The sequence below is a fragment of the Esox lucius genome, chromosome 21, assembly GCF_011004845.1.
Source record: "Esox lucius isolate fEsoLuc1 chromosome 21, fEsoLuc1.pri, whole genome shotgun sequence".
Taxonomy (NCBI): domain Eukaryota; kingdom Metazoa; phylum Chordata; class Actinopteri; order Esociformes; family Esocidae; genus Esox; species Esox lucius.
The window spans coordinates 19,440,010-19,466,668 of record NC_047589.1 but is presented as its reverse complement, the minus strand read 5'-3'; the positions used below and the strand labels follow the sequence as shown (position 1 = coordinate 19,466,668).

At 39.0% G+C, this 26,659-nt stretch overlaps 3 protein-coding genes across 5 annotated transcripts in view; all 3 read right to left on the bottom strand.

Moving 5' to 3' along the window:
• Nucleotides 1-494: 494 nt before the first annotated feature.
• Nucleotides 495-10,464, bottom strand: si:dkey-118j18.2. 2 transcript variants are annotated; one of them, XM_034289411.1, is made up of 6 exons: nt 10,057-10,464; nt 9,629-9,654; nt 9,427-9,494; nt 9,110-9,269; nt 4,868-4,997; nt 495-2,266 (listed from the first exon to the last, which is right to left on the bottom strand). In XM_034289411.1, the coding sequence occupies exons 3-6, from the start codon at nt 9,444-9,446 to the stop codon at nt 2,046-2,048; spliced, it is 531 nt and encodes a 176-aa protein (XP_034145302.1). In that variant the 5' UTR covers nt 9,447-9,494; nt 9,629-9,654; nt 10,057-10,464; the 3' UTR covers nt 495-2,045. The 2 variants fall into 2 exon arrangements, with proteins under 2 accessions (XP_034145302.1, XP_034145301.1); XM_034289410.1 differs by having other exon boundaries at nt 9,620-9,654; nt 10,057-10,463.
• A 2,127-nt stretch (nt 10,465-12,591) lies between these two features.
• Nucleotides 12,592-16,911, bottom strand: timm21 (translocase of inner mitochondrial membrane 21). Its single transcript, XM_010885673.5, has 6 exons — nt 16,339-16,911; nt 16,070-16,132; nt 15,880-15,977; nt 13,618-13,691; nt 13,397-13,502; nt 12,592-13,253 (listed from the first exon to the last, which is right to left on the bottom strand). The coding sequence occupies exons 1-6, from the start codon at nt 16,622-16,624 to the stop codon at nt 13,161-13,163; spliced, it is 720 nt and encodes a 239-aa protein (XP_010883975.2). The 5' UTR covers nt 16,625-16,911; the 3' UTR covers nt 12,592-13,160.
• Nucleotides 16,912-17,185: 274 nt separating this feature from the next.
• Nucleotides 17,186-26,659, bottom strand: part of neto1l (neuropilin (NRP) and tolloid (TLL)-like 1, like) — a 118,436-nt gene continuing 108,962 nt past the window's right edge. Inside the window, exons 9-11 of one of the 2 annotated variants that reach the window (XM_020042030.2) lie at nt 24,751-25,369; nt 23,649-23,721; nt 17,186-18,075 (exon numbers count right to left, since the gene is read on the bottom strand). In XM_020042030.2, the coding sequence (XP_019897589.1) occupies nt 23,661-23,721; nt 24,751-25,369 (680 nt within the window). In that variant the 3' untranslated portion in view covers nt 17,186-18,075; nt 23,649-23,660. Of the gene's footprint in view, nt 18,076-19,287; nt 20,190-23,648; nt 23,722-24,750; nt 25,370-26,659 lie in introns of those variants that run through there. The other variant, XM_010885675.3, reaches the window with a different exon arrangement.

Below are 26,659 nucleotides of genomic sequence, written 5' to 3'. Positions count from 1 at the left end.
TGGCTGAAACCATCACTGCCACCCACGGCTAGGCATGTCTGTTTACTAGTCATTATACCTAGAACCCGCCCGCCCACACATGCCCGCCCGCCTGGGCGCACACACACACACACATTGACCAAGCACATGGGCTAAAGATGTGTTCACTGAAGAAACAGGCAAAACTTGGTTTAAAAACATACAATTCCTGCAATCTAAAGCCAATGTCAATAAAATTGTGTCATTGATCAAGAGGAAGAGAATAGAAAATAGAAACACCCAAAATCCTTAATTGTCAACAAGTGGTTCTTAAAGGCTACTCCTTGGCAGTCAAAAATGGAGCAATGCTTCCCCCTAGTGGCCAAAATATCACAACTGGTTGGGTGTAAGAGTAAGGAGAAGCAGGTGGAGACATGTAGAAAAATATTGAAGCTACAGTTCATGTATAATCCTTCAATAGAAGTCCTCAAAAAGACAATTACATATGTACAGCACAAAAGCAGGGAGACTCAAAACGATATACATGAACAATGTTTAATGTCATGAGTAACAGTCTAAAATGACTACTCAAAAATAAAATCAAGTCTTTGAAATGCAGGATCAAATAATTACACTCCCAATACATCTAGCACCTAATCCATAGGGATGCAAATAACAATGAAAAACATTTTAGTAATCTACTTAATTCTGGACTAGATTTATGTGCAGAGATTTAATTTAATACCTCAATACTAATTCCAGTTGGTGTTCTTGGGCCAATGTAATGAATGTGGGACGAGAGCACACCGACTTGTCATTATAAAATGAAGGATTATCATATCATCGACCATAAAACGATAATTTAAAAGGCCCCTCAAATGCACTGGCAATCTTACCATTCTACACCTATAGTCATGTTTCAAAGGGTTCGTTCCCAAATTTCACACGGTACTTTTCACTTCAAAATTTGGAGAGGTCACAATCAGGCAATTATCACATGTACTTCATGGCCATGGGAAGGGAAAAAACAGACAGTTGAAACGAAGTACAGTAAACAAAGGCACACTTTGGGAGAAGAGCCAATCAGGGCCATGGGTAGTCGACACATTACAATGACAGCAGTTATGACACTAGCAATCACATGCCAATGTGTCAATGGAGATGACCATGGAAAGGATAGCCGACAAAACTCCACAATTTCAGAAACAGGAGCAAATTGTGTAAATGCAGGCTATTCTTTGCATACTGAAATCCAACTAAATAATTGCATGTGAAGTTGGAGCTTCAGTCCGCCCACTCTAGTCGCCGCTCAAACTCACAGTAAACTGTGGCATTGGGTTGCCTAGGGCTAGGGGTGCTGGCATACTGTACAACTTCACCAGAAAATAGGACCAAGACCATAATCGTAAAAAAAAATCTCTTTGCCCATGGGATGACAATAACAGAAAATGACAATATAATGCACAGAACAGTTAGGTCCTAACTAAGCCAGTAAGAGTTAAGAGATAAGATTAAGCTACAATGTACAACAATAATCATGCCCGCAACATGATTTTTTTCCAACATTTTCTTTTATGTGTATCAATCTATCGCTCTCAATCTCCAAGGCAAATACTGTTGGACGTTACAGACAGGTGAGCAGGACAGAGCCTCTTTGTCAGTTCTAAGAGGGTCTTTAGTAGAAGTGATGGAGAAATGGACCGGAGAAATGCACACAGCAATAAAGGCCATCAATGGACTGAGTGGGGAGTGGATGTTATAGTTGCCTTTCTCCTCTCAACTGGCTTTTGTGTAAATCTTTCTTTCCCACTCTCTACTGGTTCCAGAGCAGAAGAGAGGTCAGACAAAGCCAAACTCATCAACTCCACCCCATCATCTCTGATTATCATATTCAGCAACACAAATCACTTTCAAATAGTAGAAAATAGAAAACAACCGTTTTAAAACCTGAAAAACTAAAACACGGTATCTGCCCACAGTTTAGTAAGAGCATAGCTGGCAGGGATTGCTGAGGTCAAAAGGCAGGGAGAAGGGCAGCAATTGGATAGGCAGAAAAGAGTCCGTCGGCATAAGGACTTGCAATTGGTCTAGCTGTGTCGGTCATCAGAGTGTGATTGGCAGAGGGTGAAGTGGCCCTCCTGCAGATTGGCGCTGGGGGTGTACGGTGGTGGGGCCTCGCTGATGATGCTGACAGAGTCATCTCCCTCAGACAGAGGGGGAGGGAGGAGGGGGAGAGGGGCGTGGCAGGAGTTGTCAGCCTCATTACTCTGGGCAAGCTCGCTGTATGGAGGAGGCTTCAGGTCGTCCGCTGTAAGACCAGAGGGCAGAGGTCAGTTAGCAGCAATAGAGACAAGTTCACATCTTTTCTGTGTGGTCTAAAGTGGGGATGGGCACGGATAGTCAAATACTTGTGTGTGTATTCAAATAACCCCCATTGCTTGAAAAAAATACACTTGAATGTTATTTTTCTAAATACTTTTAAAATTCCAATCTAAAATGTTTACATATGATGATATACCATGACATATTTAAAGTCGTTTTTCTAACATGCGCTCCTTCACGCGTGTTTGTTGTTTATATTCCTCAATCAAAGCCGCAGTAGGGTGGTCGGGCCTAGTCAGTCAGAATGATGCAATATCTACTTCTTTGTATGAAAGTGAACTAATTCAAGGGAAGATGGAATATATTTACTGAATTAATGTTATCTCCGGAATTGTTGGCCACAAAATGCTACGTAAAGTCCAGCTGTGGAACAGAAAAGGGGTTGAGAGTGCGGTGAGTTAAGCAAATGGCACATCGCTGGCTAGCTTAGCTACCTAGCTTCTCTAGACCCTTCCATCCAACGTGTTGATTCATGTTGTCTTCTAGTTCTGTGGTTTTGCGTGTCAACCACACGGCTCCCTCCAAGCACGCAGTCGCTTTGTTTGTCACAGCGGTTATTGAGCCGATGTTACATGAGAACACGTTCTGTAGTAGCGTTCATGTGGTATCGGTAGTAAAACATTTTAATAAAAAACATGTATTTCGGTTAACCGAATACTATTCGAATAACAACATACTATTGGGATAATAAAATATGGTCCAATGCACATCCCTAGTCTGAAGGGAAAACAACGGTAAAGAATGGTGCGTTAGTCAGCAACGGGGATATTAATTCAGAAGGAGCAATCCAATGCCAGAAACAAATCGTGAAACCTGTCCATGTGGTAGGAAGCTCACATCAGTGAGAACTACTGTATGATCATTTTAATTTCAGCTTGGTCTAGAGATAGGGTTTCTGGGTCAAAGCTGTGTGAAACCCTGCTTGGCTTCCTCAAGAGTCTGCAAGCATGCAGGGTGGTTTAAGACAAAAGGATATTAAGTTGACAGTGCAGAGTACTGTAAGGACACTTGAACAAAATACTTGGTTTCAGAACAACAGAAATGGATGGATGTGTTCTACACAAGTATACGCATAGCAACTGTTATCCCATGTTCAATCAGACAACCAGATCGCTAAGACGTGTTAGAGCACAATTCATGGCATCATGACAGAAGTTAAAGTTAAAATAGGGGCAGTGGAACATGGTAAGATTTTAACAATTACCCCTGACAGGGAGTTAAGCCTACCCCTATGTTCAATGTCCGAAACAAGATCCATAGTGTTTAGAAACCATAATGGACCTAGATTTAATAACTGCCCTATTCCAGCCAGCAAATTGATTTTTGACCAAATTCTATGTGCTTATCGAGCCAAAGCGCTTGCACATCCCCTACTTCCTCATCCAATATTGGCAGTGGTATTGTTGTAAGTAGATCGGTATTCTAGCTACCTAGCAACTGAGGCTTAAATTAACTTTGACTTGTGGAGATGCAGTTTCAACCTGAGTCTGGGATAACAATCTGACTTCTCTGCTCTCGTTTCGGTATTAAGTATAATTTTGGTATCTTTAAAGAAACACCTCTCCACAATTGAGTTAAAAAATTTTATACAATTAAAATTCACATTGGTCTAGAATGCATTTGTTTTCTCACCCAGGAAAGGAGAAGGACAGAGCGGCTTGCCCAACACACCGCCACAGACCACATACAGCAAACAACCACATGAACACTCAGGAACTTAGGATAATACACTGACATTAGACCAAAATCCAGATTTCAGTGTCCTAAAATATAAGGTGTGCGCCCACTGCAACCTCATGTAAATGTAGCTCAAACAGCCAAGTGAAGGGGACAGAAAATTCACCTAAATGTTTGCGGCCTGGAGTCTTGAAAATCATAAGGTTTCGACAGGTGAACTTAGCATGACTGACCCAAGACGTGGTGCTACCAGACATCTGTGTCTACATGTTTTTTTACTCAAACTACAGGTGGCATTAGTGACAGGGCAGAAAGAGAAACAATGCGTCCCCTTTCGAAGCAGACAATCTGGTAAAGATAATGTTACTGTATAACTTCAGGGAACGCCCAACAACGGGCCATCTTTGTGTGCCCTCGGTTCGACAGGGGCAGAACACACTCCCTTTGGCAGCAGTGGGAATTTAGAGGCTGTAAAACACTGGTTGCAGAGGTTTTAGAGGGCCAAACAAACATGGTAATTTTACTGAGCGATGAGGCCGTTTCTCAACGGCTTGTTCTTCTCTTGGTCGGTAGAGCTGTAGGCCCCGGGCTAAATGAACGACACGTCCCAATGTCAGTTAACCAGGTCAAACTTTGTACTGGACACCCCCTTACAAAATGTACAGGCTCAATGTAGTCTTACAAAGTCGCTGCACAGCGTCTTCATCTTTAGTAAGCTGGAAGTAGTTTCTATGATACATTTCCTGCTGCATTGTCTTGTCACCACCAAACAAGGTCACCTAAACCATATCCGGTTTATATAAGTGTGTGTGTGTGTGTGTGTGTGTGTGTGTGTGTGCGCGCGCGTTACCTCCGGAGACAACTTCGTATGGTGGAGGCATGTCTAGGTGAGAGAAAGATGCTGTCGGAGGGAGTGAGGCAGAAGGCTCGCCCACAGATCCCTCATCCTGGACCCCATACCAACTGGGCCAGATAGATGTCTGGAGGCAAAAAAAGAAAGGAAATTAACAACTCACACACGCTCATTCTCAACTGAAGTGTGACGATAAACACAAGCCAAACAGAAACTAAAGCTCATTATTGGCACGCAGGCAGGCTTCTTCCCCCTGCTTCCTGCTCCCTCCCAAATGGCTTCCCACTGATGGATAGCAGAGCACTACACTGGGAATAGGGAGCAATTTGGGATAACTGGTGTCTCTCGTCCCCCACTGGCCTCACTCCAGGGCCTGCCTGCCGGAGTTATGGATGACTCCAGGGCCTCTTCGCTGAACATTCCATTAAAATCTAACCAGGGAGCGTCAGGATTTAGTCTGGCAGATTGAAAGACGACAAGGAGGAGAGAGGAAAAAAAATTAGGAGAGGCTGAGCCAATGGCGGGGTCGTACTTAGCAGTGAGGAAGCAGAGGTTTGGAGTGGAGTGCAACAGGTCATTAAAGCTAGCTCACTGGGGTGTGGCTGAGACAGACCAGGTGGAACCATGGTTAGGACAATCTGGGTTACAGCACAGCTTTCATGGGGTTGGGATTTTTCTTCATAGCACAGAGCTACATTCTGACTGACATTCTAATTTCAGTCTGAGAAATGTCCTGGCAGAACGAGCCCATTTCACTCCAGGCACAAACACAATAACATCATCTAAGCACAACTGTCTGGTGTGCGCATGGTCTCCAACATGCTCCAATCACATCTGAAGCGCTGATAGTAAGGCAGATAGAGTATTCTCATTACAGGCGGGTGCTTTACAAGCTAGCCGCAGGCTGGAATCTCCCTATACTGACATTCTAACAGACATTTTAAGAACTGGGGGAATTCTGCTCTGAGAATGTTAGCCCTAACGACTATAAATAGTCAAAAAACCACATCTGGAAGACAAAAGGCACAGGTAGTAATTTTTGTAAATGCAGGGCAGGAACAAATCTAAAAGCTTAATTTGTAGAATCTGAAGTAGTTACAAGACCATTCGCTCTGAGAGTAGTGACTTGGTGCCCTCATATCAAATTAAGAGACACTTGTTTGTGTAGCAAAGCTTTTACAGTACTGAACGCACTATAGCTTAGAAAAACTGTGCGCCCTCCACTATGTTTTTACCTAGTCATTTTGGTATAGATTGGGTTTGAGCAGATCGTCTCTACCCTAAACGAGGGACTGTTGTCTGATCCAAAGACAGATTAGAAGGAATGAGAAATGAATTTCAGGGTTAAAATGCTATATATTAAACCATAAACTAAGGGGGGGGGGGGGTGTTTATTGAGTGGCTAGCTAATGCCCTTATCACAATTACCAGAGATTACTTTGGGGGGGGGGGATTACATTCACAGGAACATGTAGTTACAAAGACAGGGTTTGGTCGAGTACTGATAGCATGACTTATCTTGTAAAGTGCATATGTGGGCGATATTTCATCTTAACCATGTTGCTTTAATAAGGCAAGGAAAACACAGACTGAAGGCTTGATTGGAAAGACCCAAAAAGCAGTCTGTTACACACCTTACAAGGCCAATTTGAGTAAAATGTCTCCCAGCCAAAGGGTATACTTTGGTGCCAGATGACTATGCCATACGACAAGCAAACAATTTACTGGATTAAGTTTTTTCCCTTCAGGTAGTGACCTTTAAGTTATGTCCATTAGATAGACAATTTTGGGTCATCCACTGCCTTTTCTTTCTTTTAAGTACTCCTTAGTGTTAAGGGATTGTGTGGTAGTTTACAGTTTCACCAGGATATAGACATTTGCTAACATTAATGTAAAATACACTTCAGGCAAATAAAAATGAAGAGATACATGGCAATGGGTGAAATAATTGTTTGCTAAAATCCTAAATATAACACTACATTAAGGGGATTCCCCAAATTGAAGATCTTGATATTTGGCTTTGATTGTCCTCATGTTTCCTATCGCCCACTGTATATCCATTCCCACAACTTCCAAGATTTAGGTGAACTGATTTGATTGGACGGTGTTCATGGTTAAGGGATGCAGGTGCAACAATACCCAGAACCCTAACAATCGAAAAATAAATGTTAATTGAATTGGAAAGGGTGTAACAGCTTGCAATACTGAACAATCTGGACATCACAATGATTAATGTTTCAGCATTAATGTTACTAATCAAGGAATAATAAGCGATCGCAAATGACCGACATAAGTTGATCCTCAACTATTAATCAACAGAGAGGGGAGCACGCCAAGAGCACACCAATGGAACGGGAACTGATAAATACATGATAAACACATTGGAACCGGAGAAAGTTAAGCTAGCGGACATTTTATAGATCTGCCAAATTACTTGGACAGATTTCGACCTCTCAGCTCTGCCTCTTTCGCTTTGTTTTGAGAACGATTAAAAGTGATGGTGGAGTTCAGTCGGAGAGGAGTGACTTTGAATTCATAGAATGCTGGAGCCAGGGTTTTTATTAAGGGAGATGGCTTCCAGGTGTTCACGTTGTAATTACCTCTGCGGTACAAAAAGAATGAACTGGAAGGTGGACTGAAAGATTATGTATCGCAATCTGGGCTTGAAAGTGTTCTCCCAGACTTGTCTGAAAATATCAATGCATCAGTGATTAAAGTTATGCGTCAGTGATTCAGGACATATTAGTCCACAAAGGACAATAAAACCACTCACAGCAGATGGTAAAACTTGCCATTTTGGGAGAAGTCCCTAGGCAGTACAAACACAAGTTGCTAAGGGAAGTGACTTTGAATGTTACTTTGCAAACTCCAGGAAATAATGTGCATTTTGGCCTTCTTTTCTAAGGTTATATGGGTTGGAAGGTTTTTATCACGATTGAATTTTAAAATATTTTAAAAATCTAAAAGAAAAGCTTAGCAAATCAGTAGGCCAATTAACACAACAAAGCTATTCAATCTGACCTGTTCTCTAACCCACACAATGCTACCTAAGACTTGCCAGAGTTCTGACATATCATTTAGGTCATTGTCTCATGTACACACAGACACACCCTCACACATACATACACAAACAAACAAGTACGGATACAAGGGCTGTGACAGACAAGATTTCAGGTCTCAGTGATTGGATGGGTCAATGAAGACTCATCTGTTAGCATGTATATCCTAAAAGAGACAAGGAAACAGTGATGTGGAAGACAACGAAGACGGAATTGATAACTAGGAAAATAGAAAGAAATGCACGCAGCTTGTCTATATCATATCGATCAGAGTTGATTAGTCGATTGAAAAGGTAAATATTGCATACCAGTTTACATTGCCAAGTTTGACAATTAAATGGAGCCTTGTCTATTGGACACAATATCAGCAGATGATGCCGCAACCTCGTCAATTACTATTGAAAAATGTATTAATATTCAGAGACGTCAATCGTTTTAAACGAAATTTCAGAGCAAGCACGCAATGAAAACATATCATGTTGAAGAAAACAACCCCAGCAAACAGTTGACTGAAGTACTTGGATGTAGATGAGTGCTTCTACAACACATTATCAGCTGCTCAACTTCAATATTAAAGAAGAAAAATACTGACAGTTTTGGCAGTTTTAATACATCAATGACTGTCTTTACACATAAATGCGGGTCTTGTGATGTTTCCAATTACTGTCACAGCCCTCACTGATAAACAGGAACGTGCACGCACACTTACTAAACAAAGCATGAACATGGTGTAAAACACCACACTTGTGGGAGGTTTGAGTCAACTTATCCACACAGTGAGAAAGCCTCCCCTTCCCAGGCACTCGTTCAGAGCGCAAGTGACTCATCTAAAAGCAAACAGGAAAGCAAACAACTCCCCCAAACACACACATTGGAGAGGGCAACCTTAATCAATCCCCCAGGCTCCTTCCTATTTACTCAGACTGAATGTGATGTGCTTCACTGTGAATGACAGAGTGCAAAAAGAACAAATAACCATAAATGGTAAGTGTACGTCACCATTTCTCAGAACACAGATGATGCATGAAAGCTGTGGCTCAAACAGGATGCCCCTACTCCGAAAAACAAATGTTGATTGCCAGATGATATACAATGACTCGTGTCATTGGCCCTTGTATTTTGTCCTCATGGCCTTGGTTCAAAGCCCTGGCAATAACTGCACGCATTTCTGGCTACTTACATTCTGTCTCTCACACATCTGATGCAGGTAGGCCCTCCCTCCAACAATGACTATCTGGGCATTGCGGGGGTTGCTGAGGTACGCGGCCAGCTGTCTCTGGCGTGAGCGGTACCAGCACACATAGAAGAATATTTTGATGATGATGAATATGATGACCACTCTGAAGGAACACAGAAAATAAAGACAAAGTTAATGTCTTATTTAGGTTATAAGCACACATTAAGAGGCTGACAATGTTAGTGAAAACACATTGGATTACAGCTATAAAAATATGTATAATATTAAAGCAAAATAAGCATTAACTTCAAGTTACTTACATATACCAGTACAACTCCATATTTAGATCACTAGTTGCAGGGTCTCATGGTTAAAACACAGTACATGCCTTAAAACAAAGTAGTGTGGTTTAGACATTTCAAAGACATGGCTCATTTTGTGTGATCATCTGAAGTAGTTGGGCTGATATGTTTACTGTAAACCCCAAGTGGAAAAATGTAATGGAAACCATACCTACGTCACCTTTTGGGAATAAAGGAATCCTCAATCTGCAGGAGACGTACAATACCACAATGAGCAACAGTTCAAAACACATACTAATATAAGCCAAGCCAATTAATAATATACAGTAATCAAAACAAAATAACGAAGAAAAACAACTATAGTCTTGCGACGAATGTTAACTACCCAAGTATGTAAACACGGGTGGCGAAAATATTTTACATGACAAACGAGACAAGATTAAAACAATGATTGTACATTACCTAGATAGATAACCATTACCTACCTAGCCAACTAAGTTAGCGAGTAGCTTCGTTACATTTACTCATTTTAAGTAACTAACGTCGACCTTAGTGAACTTAACAAATAACGGGCTAACATAGCTAGCTAGTTAGCTTGTTTAACGTAGCAAGCGAATATTTTTTTTAAAACAGCTAGCTAAAACTTACCGTATCAGTCAGGTAGTCAACACTTAACCTTTTTATTATTGTGATTTTTCCATTTCAACTGTGTGGCGCAAGTTACCTAAACATACGTTGATATAAACTAAACCAGCCATCCAGTGAGCTTTTGATTACTATTTGTCTTAGCAAGCTACGCTAACGTTAGCTAGCCTAAACAATAATTTTGTCAAGGTGTGTGGCTGATATAATCCATGCTGAGGAAGGTAATACAGCTAACGTAACTTGTCCAAATTACTTTCTTGTTTCCGAAGTATATATAACTACTTTTTCTAAAAACCACACAATCTGAAGCAAACTAAAATGCACTTTCTTTAACGCCCATTGACTTCCTACTTCATTTAGCTACTGTAGCTAGCCGCTCTCACGTTGAGAGCTGCTTGGGGCTGGTCAACAAAGGGGGAGGAGCGATCTCTAGTAGGAGCAATTTCAAAGGAGCAGGAGAAAGGTAGCATTACCATGGAGTATGGTTTTATTTTTTGAGAGACAATACGCAAATTGAAATACCACATGCACATCGATATAGCTTTCGAATAGTGGAAAATGCCTGCTTGGAAATCAGGAGACACGGTTTAATAATAGTTGTCCATCAACTACACAGTCACTGAGCTGCTGAGGTTTTGACACCTGCTGTTCAGACTCAATAGCAAAAACCATACGCAAGTAAAATGGTGAGCATGTTTTTTTTTTTAATGCAAAATTATCTTGTCATGTAATATCAATGCAAATATGATTTAAGGTGACTTATATATTACTTTAATATACTATTTCAAACTAGCCACACATACATATGTGGGTAGTGTGAAATGTCCAAATCTTATTGCTCAATGCTGGCAGCATTTCAAGTGGTTACATCATCAAGCTCTGGGACCTTGAAGTAGTTTTTTCCCTTTCCACCGCAAGGGCTGTGGCTTTTGAGGGCTGATGGTAACAATGCTTTGTGGGTGACAATTATCACTGTTTTGGGATACAGACTGCTGGTTTGTATCCCAAGAAGTGGTCTGAAAGCGGAAGTGATACTGTTACAGTGGTGCTGTAACCCGGATCACTCAGTTCGGCTTTGCCCGGCTGCTGGTGTTACTGTGAATTAGATGAAATTGGGGTGAGTGTGGCTGGTGTGAAACAGCAAACCAGTTAGTGGTCAACGCTGGTAGCATTTCAGTTGGTTATGTCACTTTGAGTCATTGAAGTAATTTTTCCCACAATTATCAGTGTTCAGAGGACTGCTGGTTCAGCCCTTGTTGTAACAGTGTTGCTGTACACAACCTATTCAACATTTCCAAAAGTATTATAAAAATAACATGTTTTTGTGTACCAGTATTCATATCAATATTTAAGATCGACACTTACATTTACCTACGATGGGTCAAATAAGAAAACATTGTATGACTCCAGTCCACCATACTGTATCTGTCCCAGTTATTTACTTCAAAATCAGTGTATTAGGAAACAGCCCTAATGTCCTGACCAGTCTATGGTTATGGAGGCTATACGTGCTTTCCATGTACTGCACTGACTCACAACAATTTAGACTAAAATGCATGAAAGGCATTAGAGACTGTTGCCATCTAGTGGCCATTACGTGTTACATACTGAACACAAATTCTGCAATATAAATATTTATCAATGTACCTAAAAATATGGTACATTTGTTTATCAATGTACATAACCATATTCGCAGAACATTTAATTTATCCTTTTACGAGGTGATTAGAGTAAGAAAACACATTTACAGCAACTTTGGGAATAGCTACAGGGGATGAAAAGATGAATGAGCCAATTGGAAGCTGGAATGATTAGGCAGCCTTGATGCTATGAATGCCAGATTGGAAATGTAACCATCTCACTTGGGTTGAAACCCCTCCTCTTACAATAAGTGCCATGGGATCTATATTTGATACAGTCAGTGCACTGAACACCCATTTAACATCCATGCTTATCCTTAAAGCAAACATATAATACATTTATTAAAATCCTTAGTGTCTTTAGCAAACCATCACCATGAGCAAAAAAGCATTACCACTGTATTTCTTTTCAATCTTTGCGACAACACCACATGCAAAATACATTTCAGACATGCACACTTCTGTGGTTGTTTTGACAAAATACTGAACATTGAGTAAAATATCAATTTAAAATACAGCAGGACTGCCTTATTTCAATAAGGAGTTTCAAAATTACCTACATTAGTACACTCTACAACAGTGGTTCAATCTGAAATGGCTACACACATTTTGGAATTTATAACATTTATCCTATCTAAATGTAAAAAAACCTCTACAGCCTCAAATCATGGTTGAAGCAATTTTTTTTTGGCTATTAGCGATGGTCAGTCCTTGCGTCCATGATAGTCTATGAATGCTGTGGTTACATTTTTCCAGTCCATCCATAGAAACAGGGCTGTGATAATGATTTGTTATTGTTTCAACTCATATTTCTCACCAATGGAATCCTGTGTTTGTTGTTTGCAGTAATATCTTATTGTATAATCCAAAACAAATGGTTTCACAAAGAGGCACAAAGTTTGTTTTTCAGAAAAGACAATAGTTTAATTTCAAGTTATGTTGTACACAGGCTAAGGAGATTTCATTTATTTGCTATAGAATTTAACAGTCATACAGAACACCACAATATTAATTAATCTTGCATTTTTGACATATATAAGAAAAGCCTATTTAAAATTTTGGGGGGATTCAAGCTGGTGCTCTCCATCACAATGCCAGCTTTAGGGACTCATTTGAAAGAAATGGTGGGGAGCACGGAAATAGAAGCACTGTGGCTTCAAAAAAGCAGCCCCTGTCAATCATATGGTGTATCTGTAAATCATTGGTATTGGATCTGTTTAGCTTACAAAGGAGACTTTTCTCATTTTTCTAAATTGCCCAATGTATTAGTGCAAAAGCTCCAAACACTAAAACAATCCCAAAAAACAAGACAGGCACTTAATTCCACCTGCGTTTTAAACCACTGATACACTTTTTAAAATGTAACTGACATTTTTTGGAAATTGTGTCACAAATATTACTCAACAACAAACTTATGTAAAGACTCGATCAGCCACAACGCCATTTGAGACTGGTTCAGACACCGTCTTATCTGTTATCCTCGACGACAATGGTTCTCCTTGGGTAAGTGTCTACTTCCACAAAAATGTAGCGAAACTCCAACTTTCCAGTTTCAGGGTTCTGTCAAAAGAAGGCAATTGTTTAACTTTTAGTGACCCTTAACAGTTTTATTTTTGCAGATCACCTAAAATATTCAATAAGAAAATCAAGTTACGATCAATCCAGCAGAACAAAATGCATGTGAATACTAGGGAAAGGCTAACCTCTTTAGATTCTGTGTGAACTGTTCCCTGCCGTCCTGGTTCTTCTCCCTCTATGTAAAACTTCAGTCTCATGTGCTTCAATCCATCCTTCATGTACTCAACATGACTGTGAAGAAAAATATGCTACAGAAGTGATCCCACTGCAAAGAAAAACCCGGCAGCCTGTTTGATTCAGTGGTCTTGTATTCTTATCCCAGTAGAAAAAATAAAACATTTCTCACCTGACTTGCTGTCTTCTACCACGGCGGGAAGTCTCACCGAAGCACTTGATAGGCTCTCCAAAGACTCCAATCACCTGTGAGAAAAAGAAAAAAAAAGAGAACAGGTTATATTGCTTTACCAATCCTGTGACTTTGGTAATGCAATAACACAAGGCTAGCCATTGCACGCCGTCACTACAGTTATTTGGACTATAATGTTCTACCCTAGTGCATTACATACAGTAGGAGAGGCATGCTAATAACTGCACTAGGGCTATCCCCGACAGAGATTTCTTAACGGATTTCTCGACAAACCAACTAGTGAAAGTGCCACTTTACTCACACACAAAAAAACACACACCAACCTAGCTGTTTGATGCTTCAAGCCACTGTTTAATGAAATAATGAGAAATAAATAAGGCAAGGGGACTAATGATACTTTTTAAAAACTGTTCCTGACCTTTCCTGATTCAGCTGCTATAACATTACTCCATGTTTTTTAATGATGTTGCCCAAAGCTGAAAGACTACCATAAAATGCCATGTTGGAAATGATGAAAACCGTTGTTTAACCTGAAAACCAGCATTGTGTCAATTAAATGAAGCATCCTGGAGAGTAGCCTATATTTCAGAATATCAGACAGCAACCACTATCCACTGTGGGAAAATGCCCTTATTAGAGTTCAGCATGGTAGAAAACATACTGTAATACTTTGTATTAGAGACAAAAGTTGGCCATGGCAGGAAAACACTCTTGGACAAGAGAATGCCATTGGATTTTGATTTGATGATTTTAATATAGAACTGTACATTTAAATATAAGGAATCAACCTTCAACAACAACCAGGTAAGATTCAAATGGCGTATTGTTAAAGTGATCGTTAAAATTCTGAACTTGCCCAAGCACAGCCAAACCATACATTTTTGTAACAAACAATTAAATAAATAGCCTAATAAACTGCAGCTGTTAAATTAATTAGTTGTCTGCATAAATAAAAAGCAGACACACAAAGGCAATCTTTGTCATTAGGCTAAGCCCCATTATAATACCCATTTGAAAAACAGGTGCCATAAAATCAATTTATTTTTATTAGTGTCACACCACTGGCCTTACATAATAGAACTATATATAATTTATAGCATGTATTTTCTTGAGTGATGGACTAAACATATAGCCTGACAGGACCATGTGACGACAAGAGCTCCGCAACGGAAGAGCTCCGCAACGGAATAAAAGCAACACACTACTAAACAGACTAGTTGACTGAATAGGATCAGCGCTAGATTCCACTTGTTACATAGATTCTTTAGTTACTGGGAATTGCAGGTGGGGGCTTATATGTCGCATTTAGGACATGTGACTATTAGATGCATTTTGTTTTGTGCATATCCAAATTGTACCTGTGATGTTACCCTGGAGTAATTCAGGGTGCTTTGCTGAAAGGCAAACTGACATATGTTTCACCTTGCTGGCTCTGGAATTTAAATGTCTTTGGGTTACTGGCCCTAACGGTTCAACTGCTGGGCTACCTGGTGGTCATTTGCACTGCAAAGCAGTGCCCAAGGAAGTATTAAATCCAAATGTTTTACGCTACCTCAAAACCAATTCAATATGGTTTTTGCGGTTTTAGTGCACCCAATATTCTACCGCCTTTCAGCAGTAGCGTGTTCGCTTGACAGACATGTGAAACAGAGACGGGTATATTAATTCAAGCAAACGTTTCTGAGAAATATTTTGTCAAACCGAAGACGGGGGGGGGGGGGGGGGGGGGACCAACAGTACAATCATTTGTCGAATAGAAACTCTGACTAAACATTTAACCAACATATTTGGTTGGCAGAATTAAAACAAATTTGGATTAAAAGTGAACTTTGGTTTTGTGGAATACATGCCCCATGTGAGAACGCTAAGCGAGACAACATGTTTGGTTTTGATTTGGAAGGGAGAAGTGGCTTTGAACATTCTGACTTGTTTATTTTTGCAAGGCTGTAGGATTAAATAACCACATTTCCTTTAATACCATCTATCATTAAAAATACTATCCAATGCAAGTCCTCTTGCTAAAACAGGTGCAGCAGCTAATGCCACAACTAGCAATATGACTAAATGTTACACAGCTTGACCGGAGTTCCATTCAGGTCTAGAAAACAGACAAGGAATTAAAATATACTAATGACATGTTGACAGTTAACTTGATGCTCTTGTATGCAAGGCAAATTCCTGAAAAGTCTAAAACAAATTTACAATAGTGAAATTGTCTTGTTGAAGTTTCTGTTAACTCACCTCTGGGTGTAACCTGGTTTTGTTAAAGGCTTTACTATAGACCTTGTTGGGGCTGGAGGAGGAGAAAAGTTCCTGGAACACAACATATAGCAGTCCACCTAAGACAACAAAATTACAGGGGTCAGCAAGATGGAGCAATACTGCAGGGCAATCGAAGAATATCATATTCTGTGTGTTGTCGGCAAGTCACCTGTAACTCCGAGTCCGATGAGCACAACCATCAGGTAGGTGAAGTCTTTGCCAGCTTCCTTCACTGTTGAGAGGGAGATAACTCTTCTACACACTTAGTTTTAAACCCCTTTGAGTGCTGGAACAAAATATTGATGCCACCACACTAATGTCTGCAACACTCTTCCAGTCTTAAGATGTAAAGGTGAGTTTCACCAAATGGAAAGAAAACGATTATTTACATTTAAGGGTTTGGTAGATTGATGGTATGCATGTATTCGCGACGCTTACCTTTATGTGCAGTAGATGGTCCTTGTCTCGGTACCGATACCTGCCCACCAGCCTTCTTTTCTACTTTGCTTCTCAACCTTGTGTCGAGAGAAATGCTTCGACTCTGTGCACAAAATTTATTGCTCATAATAATAAAGCGATTTGAAGAAACAAATTTGGAAGCAGTCTGTTTCTGAAGGTATACATTGTTCTGTGTGCTTTTGCATAGTTGCAACATAAATTGAGTTGATTGTGGGTGAAGTTGCAAATTACGATGCACAGCTTTCAGTACGAACGAATACACCATGTTGTCCTCTACTCAAGTTGACGTGCTAGCCACTACAATTGTCCAAACGCACGCGGTGTCTGTCGTAAACTGACCCGATGTTAATGATCTCATAAGAAAATAGAACTATTCGAACATAAACTACCTTATTGCAACACAATTCACTCTATATTTCCAAATACTTGCAGCTAGAGATGGGACCGATAAAAAGTGTAGCTCCTACAGAACGTCGGGTTTCACTATTAATTCGTCACGTGACTGACGACGTTCGACCCTTCCAGCAGCGTCACACAGTCATCTGACATTGGCGTCCGAACTACAAGTTCAAAACAGTGCAGCTTTCCGAGACGGGGAATATATATGTAGTCCAGTCTCACTGTAATTTCTGTTAACTTTGGACCAATGTTTTTTATATAATTAACCTTTTTTGTGTATATTTGTGTGTGTGTATGTATTATGTTTTACAAATAACAGTAAGTATAAAGAAGAGCACATAACTAATTAATCTCACTTTCAAATACACAAGACAGTAGGATTTGATGAGATTTTGTATTAGTTTATTGAAAACATTCTGGCCATCATTTCTTCAATGTGTTGAACCATACACATATTTTGAATGACAGGAAATTAAAGATTGATGTAGGCTAAATGCAAAGAAGGCCTAATGCTATTTGGAATAATGTAGTAGCCTAATAATTAATTATAAGTAATTGAGCACACTGCCTGGTGTGCATAGATAAGTCACTAATATAACAATTTCCAAATGTTTGAGTACCTAGAATGAAATTTGACTGAAAACTTTTTAAACAGGGATATCTGGAAAACCAATTTTATTACACCCCAATGAAGCTTGTGTCTATCATTAAAACTACAAACTCAATTCAAGCCCATTCCCAATGTCCCATTTCAGTTCTCAGAAAGCACTAAAGTGACCCTTCCTGTCCTGTGGAATAAAACTAATGTGTATGCCGTTCATGACATCACAACTTTCTTTTGGGTGTGAAACTCTGTCCGGGGAAAGAACTTCACATGACAAACAAAACTTACACAGTGGATTTCCAGATGGGATTTCAGCACCAAAATTACTTCCTCACGTTAACTTCTAAATGAAAAAATAATCCATCAAGTTTCAAAGAACAGGTTAAGTTTTTTAGTCCATGAACAATGTACATTAAAGGTATTTCTCGTAATGTTTTAGTCCAGTATCTGAGTATCAGGATTTGTGTGTGCTGGCTTTACAATCTTTCGCCATTTTAGGAACACAAACAGGGTATCTCCTCCGTCATCATCACTGTTATCCAAACAAAACAAGCGCATACACAAAAAGTTGTCTTTTTTATCTTATCACAGCACTCCAAAATGGTTTTGTCACTCAATGCAACAACTCTCTCAAGATGCATGAGGGAGATTAGTGTTCCACAAGTTGTCAAACCTGACAAGATGCTGAAGAATGATGTATCTGTCTGAAGTATCTGTAGAGAAATGAAAACACTATTAGCCTACAGACCACTCTAGCCCACAATTGCCCAAACTCTTGAGTCTTGCGCTTGCTTACATTGGTTCTGTTCTTTAAGAATCAATAAAAAATCTTTTAAACTTTTTAAACTGTGGAATTAAATGTATTACAGTTTATGATATCACTTTACCTTTCTGTCTCCGTCCTGAGGTTTCATTAGAAACTTTGTGAATTGAATTGCAATAACTCATTCCAAAATATGGTAGGCCTGTTTGTAGTATACAACCTACAGTATAGTGAATGGTAATTCCATGTACTGTATATTTGCAGAGTCTGTGTGATTGTGTATGCATGGAATTGTATTGATGCATATGCTCCCGTGAAGTGAGCACATCACATTAATTGAACACAAAAAGATGCAGTGCATCACTGAAAAGAAAATCACATTAACATAAACAACAGCGAAGCAGAAAACCAAGCAAACGTCAAATTAAACTAAAGATTGATTTATTGTTTGGATATTGGCAGTGTCAGCATAGTTGCAATGAAGTCTGCCATATCATAATTCCTAGTCCTTGTCGACACCATAACAGCTGCCTAATATTCAAGTGAGAGTGAACTGTATTTCCAGATAGAGGAGTTCAAATACCTTGACTTATTATAATGGTCATTTGGCTGAATGGTGTCTTATAGGTGTGTGCGAGGAGCAGTGCGAACACATTTGTGTCAGTGTTGGCACTCATTACCATGCAAGCACTGAACAAAAATATAAAAGGGACTTATATATTGTTGGTACCATGTTTTGTGATCTGAATTTGAATATCCCAGAAACTGTCTGCGCGCACATTTCTGTATTCCCATTTATATGTATTCCCATTTATATGTATCCATAGATTAAAGACCAATGAATTCATTTCAATTCACTGATTTCCCTATATGAACAGAAACTCAGTAAAATATTATAGGTTGCTGAATTTTGCGTTTATATGTTTGTTCAGTATATTTATCTATCTCAACTGAATTACATTTTATAAATAATTACTTGACCTAACTAAGCTTGAACTAAGACAGAAGAAAAACACATGACAAAAAGAATTACATAAAAACTTAAAAGAAAAGTGATTAGACTTTATTATTAGTCTTTTCTTACAAAGCATTCAGAAATTCAGCCCTAAATGGTATTCATATTTATATTTTTAAAAACTGTCTTTAAATACCCAGAGTAGAAAAGTCTGAGTACAAAGATCACTGGCGAGGTTGCTATAAGAGAGGCCTATGATAAATGAACTGAAATGTTTTAGTAAAATAATAATCAACTAAACTTTTAAACAATCAACATTAGTGAGAGGAATCAACATGTTAAAATACAATAGTCAAAGATTCATTTGCATTGGCATTTGCCTTTTAATTTAATTTGCATGCAATCAATTCATACCACCAAAATATTATTATGAGTAGATTTGTTATAGGGATCTCATTTAAAAAGTAGATGTATTTATTGTATTACTGGATGACTTAACTTTCCAATCTAGTTGTTAGTTCATGTTTCAGTGGACATGCATACCATAACATTTCCAGTTTTCCTGGAAAATAATTAGATGGTGGCTTATTCAGAAAGGCTATATTACACTGGGATTAGTTACTGACTGATCACCTAATTATAACTAATAGATGTGTCAACTTCCCTGAAATTTAAAACTTGCAAGCACAGACCACCCAAAATAATGTTTACAATATGATGCAAAAATCACATGCTCTGAACATTGAATGAGGTGTCGTGATCCTTCATTTAGATTAAAGGTAAATCTGAGCAACAAAAGCTTTTCTCAAATGTATTAATTCAAAATGTTTTGTTCGATAATAAGCATCCTTAAAATCCATTTTATGAGAATACAAAATATGACTAGGCAATATTAGGTTAGGGTGTAAGCCTACTAGTATTCAATACTTTCAAGACCTCCATGCCCCTGAGGTTTTTTTTCCAACTCCGTAGCTACTTTCATTTTGTTACATATTACATATTCTCTATTTCTTCATCACCATCATGCTGATGTAAATCTCCGGTCCGTATTTTCATATTTCTTTGAAGCCCGTTCGTACTGATCCAGGATTGCACTATTTTCAAGAAGTCTATATGATGGAAACAATGCAACATTATGTAGAACGTAAGAAAACACAAAAAACACATACACACCCAAACACACAAACATAACATGACTAAACATTTCTCATAGTCTACTGAATGACACAACTTAGGTTACGGTTTTATTTGAATGTCCCAGCATAATACTGATTGAGGGATTCAACCAGGGAGTCAAATACATGACATTACGTGCAATGATAGGACAACCACGTGGACGCTTTATGACCGAACATTCTAATAAAGTATTTACCCAACTAAAAACACTAAGTTATATGCTATTCCATTAAAGCAACTTAAAATTGAACACAACATGGTGAAGCCATGTCTAGAACTTTGGAGCAAAGTTCTAAGATAGAACATCACAGATTTTACATTCCAGAACTTAGAACTGCCTTGTAGTGTACTCCTCCTGCATAGCCCAGTAAGGCCCTCAAGTGTAGGTACAGACAATCTTGTTTTTCTAGGTTAGTGCTTTCGCTGATAGAACTTACGATCCATATTTCTTTCAGCAATATATCTGCACAGGCTTGTATAATATTATTAATACAATGTAAATATAAAGGTGGGGATGTTGAACGATCGTGCACAAATTATAGAGATGATCCTATATTTAATGAGTCAATTAAGAGAATACCCTTTCTTTTTTCTAATCACATTGAATTATACAGCTCTGGAAAAAATTAAGAGGCCACTCCTAATTTCTCTTAAATCAGCATATCTACATGTATGGCAGCCATTCCATTCCAGTGTCTGTTAAATTCCAACACAGGTACACCTCATTTTACTTGATGAGGTACTGATTAGGTGATTACCTGAACCAAATCTTATTTATCAAGGAAAAGTATAAAAACCACTGCTGTGGTCATCACTATCCTCTTGCAATAGGACCATCTGGATGGCAAAAACAGTGCAAGTAGTACCTCAAAGGTAATTTGAATAAAATTAAAAAAACTATTCAGTATGATAAGAGTTGAAAAGAAAAGCTTTGAGAGGGGAAAAGAAGGGTTCATTTCTGGCTTTACTGGCAGAGGGATACACTTAGCGTCAGGTTGCGTCCATCCTGAAAATTTCAAAGACAGCGGTTCATAAGAACAAGGTCAAGCAACAGACATTGGGGAACAAAGCTACAGACTGTCAGAGGGCGAAACCGACTGTCCACTGACCGAGATGACCGTCAACTCATTTAAATGTCACTCAACAACCGTAGGATGACATCAAGTGACCTACAAAAAGAATGGCAAACAGGAGCTGGGGTGAAGTGCACGGTGAGGACGGTCTGAAACAGGCTCCTAGGGGCAGGGTTGCAGTCGTGCAAAGCTACAAAAAAGCCTTTCATCAATGAGAAGCAAAGAAGAGCCAGGCTGAAGTTTGCAAAAGACCATAAGGATTGGACCATAGAGGAATGGAGTAAAGTAATCTTGTCTGACGAGTCAAATTTGCAGCTATGCCCAACACCTGGTCATCTAATGGTTAGATGGAGACCTCAAGAGGCCTACAAGCCACAGTGTCTCGCAACCACTGTACATTTTGGAAGAAGATCGTTGATGATCTGGGGATGCTTCAACAAGGCTGGAATCGGGCAGATTTGTCTTTGTGAAGGACGCATGAATCAAGCCTAGTACAAGGTTATCCTGGATGAACACCTGCTTCCTTCTGCTCTGACAATGTTCCCCAACTCTGAGAATAGTTTTTTTCCAGGAGGACAATGGTCCATGCCACACAGCCAGGTCAATCAAGACGTGGGTGGAGGACCACCTGATCAAGACCCTATCATGGCCAGCCCAATCTCCAAACCTGAACCTCATTGAAAACCTCTGGAATTTGATCAAGAGGAAGATGGATAGTCACAAGCCATCAAACAAAGCCGAGCTACATTCATTATTTTGCCAGGAGTGGCATAAAGTAACACAACATGAAAGCTGTGATTAAAAGTCAGGGTTATTCCACCAAATATTGATTTCTGAACTCTTCCTAAGTTAAAACATTAGTATTTTGTTGTTGAAAAATGAATATGAATTTGTTTTCTTTGCCTTATTTGAGGTCTGAAAACAATGCATATTCTTTTGGTTATAAGTTGTTAAAATAACCAAATTACAATATTTTTATTTGGAATTTGGGAGTATTGTTGTCAGTAGTTTATAGAATAAAACAAAACTGTTCGTTTTACTCAAACACATACCTATGAATAGTAAAACCAGAGAAACTGATAACTTTGCAGTGGTCTCTTAATTTTTTCCAGAGCAGTATATAGGAATTCATGTTAAAGTTAAGTTCTAAAGCAATAATTTACAAAAATGACAAATACCCTAGATCCTATAGAGAGAAAGCAACATTGTTAGAGCTTAAATTCTGAATGAGTACACTGGTATAATGTGTTGTTCTCTGAGTCAGTAAATTACTTGCCAATGTCAATATAATGTGGTCATTATTTGTAAATACTGCTTCCATGTTTTTATATTAACATAGAACAAGTCAAAGACATAAGCACCTTTCTAAGGGTCCTTAAATGTATTCTGGTACCCCTGTATTCAATTATAGCTTAAATAACTAGTCATTGAAATTTTACAGAAAAAGATTGTTCAACGTAGTTTCAATTTATTTCATTGGACAATATCCTATAATATGAATGACTCGAAACAGTTTTTTGATGTCTTTCACTTTCATGACTCAATTATTATTCATAGTTTATTTTGTATTACCACCCCAGCCTTGTGTGATTGGATTGCAGGTAGAACCTTATAGCAATGCTAAAAGTAGTTTGCAAACATATCATTTTATCTCACATGAAAATGCCTACCTAAAAAAGACTTAATCTGGCTTCATTATTTATCAAATAGGTAGAGAGGATTGTCTAGTCTCAAGCTCTTGAAGTCAAAATACCAGATTAATACAGGTTAAAGACTTCAGGAGATTTACATAAAGTTCTAAAAAAGTTACATTATACTACCTTGTTTAGAATCACATTTTAGAATAGGTACATTTAATGTGCTTAATTTTAATGTGTGCTAATCCAATTTTCTCATGTTAAATTATACACCTTTGATATTTTGTGCTACAAGGATAAAAGAAATACAGGTCAAAGATTAGGAATATTATTAATGTTCACAGGTTCAACAAAAAATGACATGCTAATAAATAATAAAATTATGTTCATGAAATTGCTTCAGTAAGAAGAAAACATAAATGTATCATGTAAAAAAACGCAAAAAAACAGCAGCCAAAAATGTCACACAAAAATTCACCACAAACCAAGATGGCCGCAAGCAGAGTAACCATCTTGAAGACAATGAATCATATCAAAAGATTCTTACAAATAAAACCTAAATCTACACCAATTTCACATATCATTAAGAAATAAAAACCACATAGAACTCCAGACTTACATGGGCAAACGACGAACTACACAGAAACATAAAATATGTTTATTGTTGTATAAGTGGGCTTACCTTGAGATTGTCTTAGACCCTAGTCGTGTTGTATTCTGATTCGTGTTTGCTCAAAGAGCCAATGAGGCAGAACCTGAAATGTCACCGCTCTGTCGTTTAATATCAAACGTTTGTTTTGCATAGTGATTAATATACAAATACATGAACAGTTTATTTGCTACATAAAAGCATTACATTTCAACAGAGTTTTTGACTCTGAAAGTCTTGCATGCATAGAAATTGCTGTGCTGGGTATTATAGTAAAACAATACTTTTTGAAGTATTTCTATATTGAATAAAGTAGGTCACACAAATTGCATGCACAACAAAGGTACTGCAACTTGGACGATATTTTGGAAGTACACGTACCTTAGTGTATGCTTGTAAACATTTAATTTGTCAAGACAGCAAGTCGCAGTTATCCGTACAATAAATATGTTTTATTTTGTATAGAAAACAGGTTCATGCCAAAGGTTTGAAATTTACCAAATCAAGTAAAATTCACCTTTTGTCTTTAACAAAGAAATGTATGTGTTATACTTTCAGTTTACAAAATAAAGTTATTGGCATTCAAAATATTTCAATAATCTCTATCAACGGCAGGCACCAATAAAAGCCCTTGTTTTTATATAAACTGAAAAGACTGGATTGAGATTATAAACGTCCTCTACAGGAAAAACAAGGGTGTGTGTTTGATGAATTACATGCATTATTTGCACATAATAGACAGTTATTAAATTTGTTATAGATCAACAGACCTGGCAAAGACACTGGCCATGTTTGTGGGTACTAAGCATGGTCTGACGTTGCATGCTATGCTATGTTACGTATTAAGAGAATGAAATATAAAGATTGAGAAACAGAAAGAGTGATTTAGATTGAGACATATACTGAAAGGTAGTGAGATACGAGGTGTGCGAGAAGGGGGGGGGCAAGAAAAAGGAAAAGCAAAAAAACATATTGCTAGAACCTTAAAAAAATCAAACAAAATAATGGAAGAACAAAAATAGAGGAGAGGAATTAAAAAAGCTTGAAACAGAAGAAAACAATTCCCCTTCCCATGACACCTGCTACTAGGATGTCTTGATCGACTGACCATCATCAGAAATCTATAGATACTGACCGCTGGACTGCCTTCTCGTGACGTGACAGCCGGTGACTCGTCGTTGGCACGTCTTCCAGGTCATCGTCGAGGTCGCACCCGTTATCGGCCGCTTCCTGCGAGTAGCTGTGCTTCATCACCAGGATGCTTCGCCGGTTCCCCGTAGCAACGTTAGGCAGAAGAGGCCGTACCGGCTGGGGGGGGAGGTCCGTGAGGAGTGTGGCGGCCTCACGCATACTTAGGTTGCCGCGGCTACCCCGACCACTGAGTGACAATTGGGACAGGTGGGCAGAGCCCGGGTTGGAGGCGGAGCCACAGTGGTGGTCGTGGACACAGCGCGAGGACGAGTGGCGCAGCGCGTGGTAGTTCTCAAAGTCCTCCGCCAGGTCGACTAGGTCCGCAGAGGCGCCAGTGGCCGTGGCGCTCCGTAGCGTGCAGAGCTCGTAGTGCGGGGGCTCAAAGACCTCCTGGAACATGGTGGGGTCGAACTCCTCGCGGCGGAGGATGTATTTCTTCCTGGGCTGTTTGATCTGGACGATAATGGACACAATGAGGAGGAGGAGCACAATACAGCAGGTGACACCGATGATGGTGCCATTGGTGTTGTTCAGGTTGTCCAGGATGTTGGCTTTCCTCTTCTCTGTAGATGGAGGGGAGGAGGAAAGGGAGGAGAGACAGACAGGGGAGGAGAGTATGAGGAGGGGAGATAGATCGGGGAGTAGGGACAAATAAGGGATGAGAGTCAGATAGGTGTAGAGAGGAAAAGAGGCAGAAAAAGAGTGGAGACAGTGAGGGAGGAGAAGAGTGACCGTTAGGGCACAATTACTGCTTTCAACCTCTCTATGCAAATGTAACCGACTGGTAAAACACACTGCAGTTATAGAGCAATTCTGCTGGCATTGCCCATTTAAGATATGACCAACTCACACCCACTCGTGAAACCAGCAGCAAAGGCACACACAGCCAGCCAGGTTGTGAAAGATCACAACCCAGCAGACAGATACATAACAGTAAACCTGTAAAGGTGATTCCCAACACACAGAAGGAAATGGAGCTACAAGAAAGATCAAGATGTTATTGATGAACAGCAGCTTGTTGAAAAGGTCTGGTGTTAAAGAACTAAGGCTGTTCCAACAGAACAGAACCTGCCTGTGGGGAAAGGGCTGAAAAGTTTTCAGTAGCTAGGCTGGATATAATATATACTTTGTTATGTGTGTGTGTGTGAGCAGTTATATAGAGAATTTGGCCAATGCGACTGAAAGGTCCCAGAGCACCACATTTCTTCTCGATAGCCATTGCTAGGGAATAATATATACATTGGGATGTGCTATTTTTTCATCATTTTGAAAACCTATAAAAATGTCTAGTGAAAGTTAATTACGCTGATGTGTTGCTTGTTTTTAGCAAGTTATTTCATAGTGTATTGTTGGTAATGCTCACAAGTTTATGTGACTGTGCTCATTATACAATAATTGTGAGTACCAACAGGATAGTGAAACAAAGACAATTTAAGCTTGACAGATTGCTGTCACCTGAGAAAAAAGGCTATTCTAGATTCTGGTTATTTTTAAAAGGTTACAGTTTTTAAACTGTATTTAAAATAAGGGTTAACACTTCCAGTTCCCCTGGAGTCTCTTCTATGACTTAAAAAAATTATCAGTAGTTTATCTTACAGAGAAATTTTAACTTGATATGTTTGTACACCAGATCAATAAATATATCAATTGTCCAGTCAAAGGGCATAGAGCTACTTTCATTATTAACCATTTTGTTAGCTCCCAGCCCATGTGTGGCAGTTGCCAAAGCTGCTTGGTAACTAGCAATGAGAGAAAATAATGATGAACTAAAAGTCATGAGCACTTAAAAGTGGATAAAAAACAAACATGGAAAATATGGGAATTCAAATGCTAGAGAGTTTTCGTGTAAATGA